We start from the raw sequence: 13,664 nt of genomic DNA on the forward strand, positions 1-13,664 counted from the left end.
TGGAGTCTTATGGCACCTTAAAGACTCACATTTATAATGCTGCAAGTTTTAATCACTAAAAGATAATCGTATTTATTATCTCATACCATAATAAGTGCATAAGCCTTTAAAGTTCCCGAAGACTGTTTGTTCTTTTTGTTCTAAAATGGTAATGTAAACTAAAATCGCCATAGAAACTTTTAATTGTTTACTCACCCTCCTTGCATCTTGATTATTTACTGGTTGATTAGAGGGTGCTCTCATTCCGATATCAGATTGATAGCGCTAGGGGGGGAAATAAGACAAATGATTTTTTTTTTTAAAAAAAAAAAAGAAATTAAACAGAATATGTCAGATTAAAACAATGAGGTAAGGAAAACAAGTTTGATGAAAGTAAAGTTTTATTTGCTTGATTGATTACCCTAATTGGCTAAATGTACATACGCATAAAAGCCAATTATTTCTGAATTGTTTTTTGTTTTCACATGATGCTCACACATTGTAGTAGACATCATCTTAGAAGCCACACTCCTATGTGTGAGTGAGAAAGAAGCAAGATGGTTTTTGCCATCTCCCATCTGAAAATAGCATGCTCCAAACAAACCATAGCTAACCATAGTTTATACGTTTGCATGGCACAAAACTTGGTTAAGCAAAAACAGAAGTGAATGCCACGTTGAAGGCCCACTTTGTCTTGTTCTCATCAGAAAAAAAATAGCAGTATATGGGAGTCTGCCCCACAGAACACTTGGCAAGACACTTATAAGTAGACCTGCCTAGAATTGCACTCAGAATTATTTTGGAGGTTTCCAGCATGAAGAAGGCAAGAGCCAAGACAGAAGTGAAGATGCAGCTTTGCAATTGCACAGGAAGTCAAACTGTATTGTCGTTTCTACAGAATATCCAGTTTTGAACCCGACAGACTTATTATGAACAGCTTTATCTTTCTAAATTCGCAGAACCGACGTAATAATAGCAGCAACAGAAAGCCACTTATATATTGCTCAGAACGTCTTTGTAATATGACACCAACTTTATTCTGGAATCAGCACCACTGATAATATCTGAAAAGCCAAAGACCAAGGTTCAAATAAAATAAGCTAACGTTTTATATGAAGCAAGAGACCACCTCCAAAGTAGCATTACATGATGCACTACATGCCATTTCACCTAAATCTTCTGGTACTTGAAAACCTCTAGAAGTAAGTATTTCCCTTCTTTTCAAAGATCCTTCTATAACAGTGGAGCCCTATATACAGAGGTATGTCCCACTACAGTCACAGCGCTATCCTATATGTGTCTGGACAGAACACCATTGTGATCAATGCTGCTTGCTCTTTAACAGTCTGTATAGAATCATAGAATCATAGAGTTGGAAGAGACCACAAGGGCCATCGAGTCCAACCCCCTGCCTAGCAGGAAACACCATCAGAGCACTCCTGACATATGGTTGTCAAGCCTCTGCTTAAAGACCTCCAAAGAAGGAGACTCCACCACACTCCTCGGCAGCAAATTCCACTGTTGAACAGCTCTTACTGTCAGGAAGTTCTTCCTAATGTTTAGGTGGAATCTTCTTTCTTGTAGTTTGGAACCATTGCTCCGTGTCCGCTTCTCTGGAGCAACAGAAAACAACCTTTCTCCCTCCTCTATGTGACATCCTTTTATATATTTGAACATGGCTATCATATCACCCCTTAACCTCCTCTTCTCCAGGCTAAACATGCCCAGCTCCCTTAGCCGTTCTTCATAAGGCATCGTTTCCAGGCCTTTGACCATTTTGGTTGCCCTCCTCTGGACACGTTCCAGTTTGTCAGTGTCCTTCTTGAACTGTGGTGCCCAGAACTGGACACAGTACTCCAGGTGAGGTCTGACCAGAGCAGAATACAGTGGCACTATTACTTCCCTTGATCTAGATGCTATACTCCTACTGATGCAGCCCAGAATTGCATTGGCTTTTTTAGCTGCCGCGTCACACTGTTGGCTCATGTCAAGTTTGTGGTCAACCAAGACTCCCTAGATCCTTTTCACATGTACTGCTCTCAAGCCAGGTGTCACCCATCTTGTATATGTGCCTCTCATTTTTTTTGCCCAAGTGCAATACTTTACAGGATTGCCACCACAATGCAGTTCACTCCTAGGTAAGTGTCCACAGGATTCCAACCAACAGGTCACTTCTTGTATGCAGCGTGCCTGGGTTTTCCCCCTCCTCCCATGTATTAGAAAACCAAAAGGCAGCAAGGTTGCCTGCCTAGCCAACCATCGAGGAGGAACAATGTCAGCAAACCCACCTTGTTCTCTGGAGTCTATTTCATAATACAGCCAAACCTGATTTCTAGGCATTAGGGAATGTTAAACAATGCTAATACAGTAAAAGCAAACATCCCCCACCCCTGATACTCACACCAACTCTAAAAAAATAACAGTTTAAAAAAAATGTTCTGCAGAACTAAGTTTGACAGGAGCATGGAACAGAAGGAAATGCATATTTAAACAACAGGATGTCCTTACACAGCCAAATGTCTTGATGCAAGTATTCTTCACTTCACAACAATGCTGAAACACTCATATCAAAAGTACCAAGTGGTTTATTTCCCGGTGTTCCTGAACTTGTGTCAAAGAGGATACTTGCAGTTGCAAGTTTTAATCAGGAAACTAAGTGACTCAGTGTCTGCTAGAGATAATAAAATTACCAAATACTTTAGCAGCATCTAAATAGCCAGGCAGCAAATAAATATTATAATTTTGGTATTATGAATGGAAATATAGTTATTGTCTTTACAGAGCACATGACAACTCGCATAAGCAATTGCAGAAGATAAACAAAAAACTAGCAATAATTTGTCTTGCACAACAGAGACAAAGGATTATTATTGTATCATCTACTTCTTCTAATGGGTGAAAAGTGGATTCACACTGATGTGCCTACCCCAATACACAAACAGAAACTTGTTGACATAACAAAAAAACTACTTACAACTACATTTCTAAAGAAGAATTTGAGTCTAGACTTAGAACGATAAGCAGTTCTGACACTGCTTTGTTACTCCACGCTGTCCTTTTCAAATTGGCACCAGTTAGTCATCTCAGGGGCGGAGTGGCTACACAGGGCCAGTATAATTGCATGGAGCTGGATCTGAGTCAAAGATGAACTCAATATATGTATTCTAAATGCTGCCAGGACTCCAGATATAAAAATGCCTTCTTTGTTTGTGTCCTCTCGTAATGGACTAAATTATACCGTCTTGGTTTCTCACACCAGAACAGTGTCCAATTGGGACAGCATTCATGTCTTCAAAATGGATTTTCACAGAACTGTTCATAAAAAAAATTTTTTTGTTCTATTACATGCTTGAAACTGGGGAACAATCCCACTGGATATTCAATTATGCTGGAAGCAGATTTAACACTTCACTTTGTTTTATGTATAATTGTACTTCATAACAAACAATTTATTGTTATTCTCAGTTGAATGGAATTAAAGCATGTCAGAGCTGAAGCCTTAAGCGTACTGACCTAAGCATAATGCAGTGCTGACATGTTCCTTACTTTGCATTGCATTAATGGCATTAATTTGCTGTGCACTAACGGGTTTTCAAATGAATAATTACATGCAGAATACTGCCAAATCAGACAGAGTCCATGACTGAAAATGGTGATCATCTAAACAACTTTGAAAAAGGTAAAAGAACAGTGTGATTACCACTCCCTATGATATGACTTCAATACACAGAAATCCTTCCAAGCCTCATTCCTATATTTGATTAACACAGATATTTTTAGGGCTACCCACTGACTAAAAATTATAATATGCAATCCCACCTGCCATTGAACTTGATGTATTCTGACTATATGTGATTTTTGCTTTAGGTGCGATACCTGGAACGTAGCCCCCGCGAAAGTTGCTGGCTTACTGTCTCATACTTTCACAACGCCATATTCATTTTTATAAAATAAGGGGACACTTCAGTCCTTTTTGTTGACTAGTGCTGCTGATGCTCCCACACTGACCCTCTGAGTTGCAGGCTACCAGGCCTCCTGCTTCTCCCAGTCATTCCGTTCCTCACACATTCCTCCCTGTAGTTTTCAGCTCCAAACTCTACTCAAAGGAAACTTCACTGTGTTCAATGAATCCTGCTACCAATTAAGTTGACATGGAAGTTAGGGTTCTCCTAAACGACATCCAATACAGCAGTTTGGATGAATTCACCCTAATAAACTCTCCAGGCAAGAAGTCATAGAAAAGGAGAGCTCTCACAGGGAGCAACTGGCAGAAGTTATAACCAGAGTATTTCATGAATGGATGAGAAATGCAGATTTGTGAAAACAGTACAGGGGAAGTGCTCAGGCAGGGGTGGAGAGCCTTTCTCAGATCAAGAGCTGCATTCCCTTCTGGGCATCTTTCTGGGGGCCACACTGCCAGTGGTAGGCAGAGCCAGAAACAAAAGTGGGCACAGCAGCAAATGCAAATTTTTAAGCTTGTACAGCAGGCTGGTTTTGACAAACGCACACACCCCTGTCATTCACCTAGGCAAAAGGTATTATCAGAATTAAGCAGATGTTCCTGTCAAGAAAAAGAAAACAGCCAAGGAGGATGTAATGCAGAGCCAGTGAGGAACATGGGCTGGGAGGGAAGGGTGGCTCGGGAATGTCCCAAAGGCAGATGGAAGGGCCAAAGAGATTCCCCACCCTTGTGCTAAGGTATTTCATGGAAACTAAAGCGCAACCAGAACTTGCATGTGATGGAGCAAGCTCAGCTGTAGTCCAGGAAAGCTGATGCCACAACATAACTGGTAGTCTTTAATGTACCACAGAACTCGTTTTGGAGAAACTTGCTTGGGAAAGCAAAAAATGGCACAATTTATAATAATAAGCAAAGATCAAAAATTATTATAACTACCTTGCACCATTATATGACTACACCTTAATGCAATTCAACACACACTGACTTGCCTACAAGGTCTATGGAAGCGGGTACGGCCTCCCAGTAAAAATGCATAGGCTCAGCCTGCTTGTGGATAGTTCGCTATGACGTTATTCCTATTTTCGTTTTCATGAGGTCACTGGGAAACGGTAAGGGGCTTTCGATTCTCAGTGAAGAAGCCAGTTGTCCTTTGCATGGTAGGAGGAGGAGGGGGGTGGCCCGAAACCTTACGCTTTTTACTGGCATGCACGAGGAACGGAGCACAACCATAATGGAAGGGATCGACGGGGGTGAGAGGGCAAAAAAGGAGGAAGGGAGCCTACAGAATCCCACCACAAAGAAGGCAGGCGACGGGAGACGTTCGATAGCAGCTTGCACGAAGAACCGTACATGCAGAGCTATCCAACTGAAAGCAACGGATTGAGTCGCGCCAAAAATCCGTCCGGAATTGCACTTTTTTCTGCTCCCCCCCCCCAAAAAAAAAAATTACCCCACCCCAAGCCCCCTCTTTTCTCTACGCGCGAGGAAGCCCACCAGGACGAAGCATGCATGGGATCCCAGACCCAGAAGCGCCACTGGTGGTCTGCATCCTTGCCACCCACCCATCCCGCGCTAGGTAAAAGCAGCTCTTACCATCTGCCGGGCCAGATCGGAGGAAGCCATGGCAAGAGGGGAGGGGTCACCGCGCGCCAGAGAGAGAAGAAAGGAGGAGGGAACGCAGGAGTTGCAACTCCCAATCCCAGCAGCTGGAATGCAGCCTGCGGTGAGGAGCCGCCTGGCCAGCGGAGGGGAGGGGAGAACGCTCCGCCAATCACGACCCGAGACGAGAGGAGATGCTGAAAAGCCCACCAATAGCAAGTCGGGAGAGGGCGGAGGCGGAGCCGTGAGTCTGCTGTCAACGGGAGAAATTAAAAAAGGGCTGGGCGCGGCACCAGGACGGGGCGTGCCCCGCCTGCGCGCGCGGACGGGCGGGCGCGGGCGCTCTCTTTCTCCCGCCCCTCCCTCGCTCAGAAATAGGGGGGCGGAGCCAGAAGCTTTGGCGAGCCGAGATTCATTAACTTACAGTAACAGCCCCTCCCTCCAGAGGGCCGCGCCTCCTCCGAATTTAAACTGTGCCGGTAGGCGCCGCCCTCTCTCCCCCTCAGGCTGGCGTCACGTGAGGGAGGCGGCGAGCGCCTCGTAGGGGTATAATGCCAGCGAGCGGCGAGGACGACGACGATAACGACGTCGCGGACGTCGGCGCCGTGATTTGAGCCTGGCGATGCCGCCTCAGGAGCCCTGAGGGAAATGTTAGCGACGATGCCATGGAGCAGCGCGAGGAGGAGGAGGAGGAGGAGGGAGGAGGCGGCGACCGCGCGCTGAGCTTTCTTCATTTCGCTACCCGGCGGCGGCGGCGGCGACAGTTGGTTCCCTCGGCGCTCCGATGGCCGCGGCGGAGCCGAGCCAGGACGCCGTGCTTCAGTTCCTATCGGAGCGGGGAGGTCGCGCTCGCAACGCCGACCTGTTGGACCACTTCCGAGGCTACCTCAACTCCCCGGACCAGCAGCGCCGCTCGCGCGCCAGGGAGCGCTTCAAGGAGATGGTCAACGCCGTGGCTACCGTCAGGCAGGAGCCCGGCTCCGGGGCCAAGTACGTGCAGCTGAGGAAAAAGTACCGAGTCGCCGTGGCGGCCGCAGAGCCGGCTGAGGAAACCGGGGGGCCCCGGCTGCCCCCTGAGCCTGGCGGAGAGGGCGAAGCTGCCCGGCGAGAAGCGGAGGAGGAGGAGGAGAAAAAGAGCCTCCCTGTCGCTGTGGAGGAAAGCGGACCTGGGCAGCTTGAGGCGCCCGATGCCGCTGAGGCGCCTCAGGCGACCCCTGGAGGAGGAGGAGGAGGAGGAAGCCAGGAGGAGAGAGAGGAGCGGGAAGACAGCCGCTCTCAGAGCGGGGAGCCGGAGCCGGGCAGCGGCGAGACCCCGCCTGAGGAGGACGCCGCCGCCGCCTCAGGGGTGGCCCCCGCGGCGGCCCCCGCCACCACCACCCCACGTTGCGCGCGCAAGAACTTCCGCGAGCGGATGCTGGGCAGCTCCCCTCAGCTGAAGCGCGGCGGCACTGGCACTCGCGGGAGCCGCTCCACCGCCGGCGGGGGGGACTCGGACAGCGCCTCGCTGGCGTCGTCTTCCGCGGAGGACGAGGGCGGCGGCGGCTCCAGCTCGGGCGGCTCGGTGGCCCTGGACCCCCTGGAGCACGCGTGGATGCTGTGCGCTTCGGACGGCCGCTGGGAGAGCCTGGAGGGCCTGCTGAGCTGCGAGCCGTCGCTGCTGTGCAAGCGGGACTTCATCACGGGCTTCACGTGCGTGCACTGGGCCGCCAAGCACGGCCGCCACGAGCTGCTGGCGCTGCTGGTCAACTTCGCGCAGAGGCACCGGCTGCCCGTGGACGTCAACGCGCGCACCAGCGGGGGCTACACGGCGCTGCACCTGGCCGCCATGCACGGGCACCTGGAGGTGGTCAAGCTGCTGGTGGGCGCCTACGACGCCGACGTGGACGTGCGGGACTACAGCGGGCGCAAGGCCGCGCACTACCTGAGCCGCAGCACCGCCGACGAGGTGCGCAGCCTGGTGGGGGCCCTGCAGGACGAGGCCGACGGCGGGGCCACCAACGGCAGCGGGCGCTGGAGGCTCTCCAAGGTGCTGCCGGCCAACCTCATCTCCTATAAGCTCTCCCACCACCTCCTGCCCCACCACGGGGACGATGGGGAGGCGGCAGACGGGGCTGGAGCGCCCGGCAAGGGCAAAGAACTGAGCAGGAAAACCTCGGGCAGCGGGAGGATCAAACTCAACAAAATCCGCTTCCGGACCCAGATCATCCACACCACTCCTTCTTTCCGCGGGGATGCAGAGGAGGAAGGTCAAGAAGAAAGGTCCCTGAAAGCCTCTTTCAAGCTCAGACCTAAGTCCAATGTGTTCGGGTAGAACAAGGAGTGTTATTTCTTGCACCTGAATAGGGCAGCTTGTGTGGGTGGCTGGGTCTAATGCCACTTCCTTTGCCAGGATGGAGCTGTTTGAGGATAAATCTACCTTTACCCGTAATTGCTAGGCAGGCACTGGGCTAAGTATGATAAATACAGAGTAAGACTTGAGGGCGTAAACAAACAGTAGCTAGTACTGTGGTTCTTGGCATTCTAATAACACACCAAACTAACTGAAACACTATTTTACTTTAACGTTTGAGTTTTCAATATTTTTACTTGGATTAAGTTTTATGTCTGGTTACAGTTCCCGGAGCTGCTATTTCTGGAGGGTTTTTATGGTCCAGTTCTTACTGAGGTGGGTGTAGCTAGGCTGAACCTTTAAGGCTTGCATGTGATGAGGGCTTGTTCGCCTACAAGCAAAATCTCTGCACATGGAAAACTACCATGTGAAGAAGGCAAAGCTTTAACTTTTCCTCTTGACAGCTTGTTTTCTCTGTGGAAGGATTTCAGTTTTAAAAATTAGTAATGGAAGATTATTAATAACACAAGCTTTTGCTGAAGTAGTATTACACAAGTTCATTCCACAATGAGAACTATATTTGTAAGAGCCTAACTTGAGATCCTTAGCTACTGTAGGGTCATTTATTGGTGTTATACAGAGCGAAGAGAATGCAAGTGTGGGTGGCATTCATAGAAGCTAACTGAACAGACAGGAGTGTAGTTAAGCTTTTCCCATGCCTACCAATTCTTCCTTGAAAACCTCAATGTTACAAGTTTTCACCTGGCCAGAAACAATTTCTGAGTCCAGATAGAAGGGAGTGGGAGTGTTACAATGCATAAGGAGCAAGGGAAACACAGTTCAGCATTGGAAAATGCTGTGGTGCCTTCCTAACAACATATAGTTTAGCCCTAATGCTAAGGGGCAAGTGTTTAAGAATGCATAGGTAAGAGTATGTATTCTAAAAAAATTGCATGACAACTACAGTACAAGCCGAGTTTGTGACTGAGAAGCACTAAAGTTGGTGGCCATTAATTTAGAGGGAAAGTGATTATACCTAAAGGTGCGCCTTTTTATTTTTATACTTTTTAGTTTTAAACATACTTTACCTGTTGAGTAAAGTTAGCCTTGGAAGTGCTAACAGTACCCAAAGGTAACTTGATTTTGTTGTGAGACAGGGCTCTCGGTAGCTATCTAGTTGAGGTGCAATTGAATATCATTTAATTTGTTAAATGATTAGTTGCAAAGTCAAGAGAGCGAGAGCCATGCTGATGTGTACTCAATGAGACTTTTCCTCAGTCAGTCAGCTCTAGAAAGGGCTTGTTTCATTATTGCCAATGGGAGACTGCTGCAGACGGATTTACTACAGAATCTTGCATGTTAGCTCCTAAGTGCACACAATGGTTGCCTGTACAGAAGACAGGTCCTGCAACCCATCTTTCTCTTCCTTCCCCTCTGCAGCCCCAGCAATCCCTCTTCCTCCCAAAATAATCTTCAGTTCCTCCAGATTTCAGGTGATTACTCCCTTACTCTAGCCCAGTACTACACTTTCCACAGTGTTTAAGACCCTCCAGCCCTCTGGAGCAGTTTTTCAGGTAATGAAGGGGGAAAGAGACTGGTTGTGTGAGCTGCCTTCCACTTGTATGACCTCTGAACATGTCATTTGGGTTTATCTTGAAGAAAAGTGCTAGTGCATTTAACCATTAATAATGAAAGACATGTTTTATTCAGAAGGTATGAGCAGGAGACATTCATAGCACTATAACAAAAAAATCCCATATAAATGGATTCCCCTACACTCTGAAACACACTTGCTGTGTGATCCAGAGATCAGGAGCAGCACAGGGACGCATGCTTACTGGTACACCAGTGGACAGTACCTGTTGTCTTAAGTGTGTATATGAGAATAATTAGGGGTTTGATATGTCATTGCACATGTGTTCCCCAGTTACTGAATATGAAATGTTGTCATGTTTGCAGGCTTATGCGCATCAAGTACAATGGATAACGCATGGAAATCTTAAGAGCACATGGATTATGCTTGCTGGAGCCTGTTACAAAATGTCTTGGAAGCTTTCTTACGTCTTCCTTGGCAAGAAAGTTACTTAACAGTTCCCTCTTTTGAACAGGGAATAAATGTGTTGTAGAAAAGCACCAACAAAACTTTATAGCTTGAAACTTGAAAAAAAATTGCTTTAAAAAACACTAAGAATAATATTTGAGGGGAAGTTCCTAATGTCAACTGTTCCAAAGCCAACAGTTCTAGCAAAAAATTAATAAGAGATCTGTGGTATTAGCACTTTCTCTTCAACAATAAGGATATTGGGGCTGGACCTCTGATGCTGCTGAAATGAATATAAAAGTCAAAATGCTGCCAAGTAAATGCTAAAGCATGTTTCTCAGATTTTCAGATACTTTGGAACTGTTAATTTTAAACACTGATACAGTATAAGGGAATTAGAAGCAGTTTTTAAAGCATGGAATATGAACAGTACTGTTTATGAAAGCAGCTTTGGATGTTACCATGTGAGGTTCCATAAACCACAGGAGTAGTTGTGCAAGGCCTCTTACTGTGCCATTTTAGATGTTTTGCTAAGGAGAATGTGTATTTAAGCTAACACTTTCTCTCTCTTCACAACTTACTCTTTGGCAGAAGCATAACAAGAGGCCATGTGCAAATTCTTTGCAGCTTGCATATCCACTTGAATTAATATCTGAAACTTCTGAGCAACCTCTTCAGTAACTGCAGCTTTACCCAAGCAATGCACAGGGTACAATATAAATAGGAATATGAAAAACTTTTGTGTTGGTGAACTTTTTTTTATTATATTATTCCAAAAAGTCAGTGATAGGAGTCACTGGCGGAGGAAGGGTGTGCAGCTTACCCTGGGTGTCGTCACTGGGAGGGGGTGACATTGGCTTGGGTGGCACCCCCTGGGGCGCTTGCCACAGGCACTCCCCTGTGGGACGTTCGCTGCAGGCAGTCATGCCGCCCCCGTGGACAGCTTGCCCCGCCCTGAGGTGCGCTGCTCCGGGTACCAGAGCAGCTAGCTCTGCCTGTGATAGGAGTCTGACAAAAGTTATGAAGTCAAACTGCTTACAAACATGCCATTGATACTGGCCTCATTTGTTAGCATGTAGTGCTATGCCAAATTATGGGTTAGAATGAATAAGCAGGCATGCTGGTACATGGTGAGAAAAACACAGCCACTTTGTTCCTGCTGCTGTCATGCTACTGGGGGCTAAGCCATGGTTTGGCTTAGCATTGTATCCCAACCTGGGATTGTGGTTTGACCTATAAACAAAGCCCTAGCAGTAAGCCAATACCAAACCTTGGTCATGGTTTGCTTGAAGCAAGGTAAGCCATGAGACCGGGTTCAACTCAAACATAAAGCCAAGTCATGACTCTGCTCCAAATTATATGGGAGTAACAAAGTGGCAAATGATTTTCTCACCATATACCAACTAACTTGGTTGTTCACACTAAACCATCATTTGGTTTGTATTATGCATGAATGAGGCCACTGTCTAAAATCCTTACTGGAAGAAACTGAATGATGAAGAACAACTTGATGTACAAGCCTCTTCTGTATGCACACAAGCTAGAACAAATGCAAAGGCAGTATCAGTTTTAATTTGTAAGCTATAATTACATGTGCCTTTTGTAAAACAAAGCAAACTACAGAAGAAAGGAGTGTATTGAGCACTTCCACTCACATTTCAGTAGGAAGGATGCCAGTGGTGTCTCCATCTTTCTGCCAACATGTAACTTATTGTAGCAAAAGAAATGTTCCAAAGTGTCACTCTGCACGACAGCACTAGATGTTTAATCTTTGTAGCAAAGAATAGAGTTTGACAATTCTGCAGTGCAGAATACTGTCTGAAGTAGAATATCCTTGCAGATTTCTTCAAAATAACCTGAATATTGCTAACTTCAACTTTCCTGTATGATCTCTAAGAGGAATATGTTCCATACCATTCTATTTTTAAATGTTGACTGTCTGCCATATTTAAAGTACTGGTATAGCTGTCACAATGTTGTATTTTTATAGGTACTGTATTTAAATGTTGATCTAAGAGTTAAATACAAAAACTTGCATAGTCTTTAGTTTTGGATTATAGAGATTTTTAAACTTTTAGATTCTTGGAATGTTGTTACTTACGGTACTATAGCAATTTCAACAACTTTGTTCACTAGCTAAGGGCTCAGTCATAAACTAGTGATACAATAATTGGTAGATATTATGTGAAACTGCATCATAGTGTACAATTCCAAAAGTTTACTAGTAAAAATGATTAAGTGCAACAGTTTGATTCTAAACACTAACTTAATACTGTGGGGCTTTCTTGTTACAGTGTGTCCCTTCTTCCACAACTGTCACAGGGTAACTTCTGGTGAAGAACTGGCTTTTGGTGTCATAGTATTGGGGTTTCTATTTCTATGGCTGTGTTTGGACATAACACTAAGTCACAACTTAAGCTTTTTTGAATCATACTGCTCCCAATTTGCATCTCCCTTAGTTGTGTGGGTAACAAACCACAGATCAGCCAGCTTGGTATTATATCTACACCAGCATTCATGGTTTGTTCTTTCTCCTAATGCTTCATACGTGTGCTGGCTCAGATGCAATGCTAAGCCTGCTGCTCATTGGTTTGTTAACCAGTCAGTTAAGGGAGGACTAAAGAAGGAACATTGCATTCTGCTCCTGTTCAGTGGGGTTAGACAAATCCTATTTGGGAGCCTAGTAATACAGCTGAGTACAGCTGAATTATGGGTGGAAGATGCACATGAGGATTCTTCCCTTTTTTTGTAGTATGTTCAACAGAATTCACTCAGATTGACTTCAGAATTAAATTGCACAAATAATGTAGAACACTGGCAAAGTTCCACTTCAGACATATTCTATATTTACAGGTTGCCAGCATATACTTTACTTTCCCATTAAATTAAACTTTCTTACCTATTGACTTCACATTCCCTCTAGTCACTGCATTTTAAAAGTGTTTCTTCAGATCCAATGCTTCTGCTGAAGAAAACAGTTGTATTGTATTGGTATTTGTGGCTTTACTGGTACACCAACACTTAACTGTTGTACAGAACACATCACTGGGTATGGTGTGGTACAAAATTGGAGTCTAACCTTAATAAAAAGGGTACACATTTAAGCTATCTCTTTCTGATTGAAGTGTGAAATGATAATAGAGTTGCAATCTAACATCTGCTAACTTGGCAAGTCCCACTGAAATCATTGGGATTTTATTCTAAACAAGCATGTACAGAACTAGATTGTTATTATTCTTACCTCGTACCTGAATCCTTTGTGGTATAATTGTCTCTAAGACTATTGGTGAAAACAAATTTTAATATGTGCCTGAATGAATGGTTGAGTGAAAAATCACTGTAAAAACATCACTTTCAATGAAATAAAATGTCATGGTTCTTTTTATTGTGGAGTTATGCTTGTATTGTGCCTACTCTTCCAATAACTGTCTGCAGCAATGCTATAGTTGTGGGGATGGAAGAAAGACATTGAGTTTTTCTTGTAATAACCACATAGTACCAATTGCCTAGGCCACCCTTAATGACATGTAATTTTGTATCAGTCACTCATCTGTGGATTATTTCGCATTCTTAGCTCAGATATTGGTTGGAGTACACCAACCTGGATAAATTATGACCCCCCACACTCAATTAGGATATGCAAGGTGCTATTATTTTCATTATATCCATATTTTTCATTAGGTTAAGCATCCTATATGGAGCTTTTTGCTCAATGTCTGACAAGTCAACGTGTGTGGTGGGTTTCACAACATGGC

At 45.3% G+C, this 13,664-nt stretch overlaps 2 protein-coding genes across 12 annotated transcripts in view; one reads left to right on the plus strand and one right to left on the minus strand.

Annotated features, from left to right (window-relative positions):
- Nucleotides 1–5,685, minus strand: part of SEPTIN10 (septin 10) — a 49,467-nt gene extending 43,782 nt beyond the window's left edge. For 2 of the 11 annotated variants that reach the window (XM_079972841.1, XM_079972830.1), the window contains exons 1-2: nt 5,534–5,685; nt 196–264 (exon numbers count right to left, since the gene is read on the minus strand). In XM_079972841.1, coding sequence (XP_079828967.1) covers nt 196–264; nt 5,534–5,563 — 99 coding nt within the window. In that variant the 5' untranslated portion in view covers nt 5,564–5,685. The remainder of the gene's footprint in view (nt 1–195; nt 265–5,533) is intronic. The other 9 variants (XM_079972845.1, XM_079972844.1, XM_079972837.1 and 6 more) reach the window with 7 other exon arrangements.
- A 295-nt stretch (nt 5,686–5,980) lies between these two features.
- SOWAHC (sosondowah ankyrin repeat domain family member C) lies at nt 5,981–13,294 on the plus strand. Its single transcript, XM_079972818.1, has one exon. The coding sequence runs from the start codon at nt 6,324–6,326 to the stop codon at nt 7,848–7,850; it is 1,527 nt and encodes a 508-aa protein (XP_079828944.1). The 5' UTR covers nt 5,981–6,323; the 3' UTR covers nt 7,851–13,294.
- Nucleotides 13,295–13,664: the final 370 nt, after the last annotated feature.

Source organism: Podarcis cretensis (assembly GCF_951804945.1).
Source record: "Podarcis cretensis genome assembly, chromosome: 4".
Lineage (NCBI taxonomy): Eukaryota > Metazoa > Chordata > Lepidosauria > Squamata > Lacertidae > Podarcis > Podarcis cretensis.

Bases quoted from the DNA above. Each gene is read 5' to 3' on its own strand.
- SOWAHC (XM_079972818.1), top strand. From the start codon at position 6,324: ATGGCCGCGGCGGAGCCGAGCCAGGACGCCGTGCTTCAGTTCCTATCG.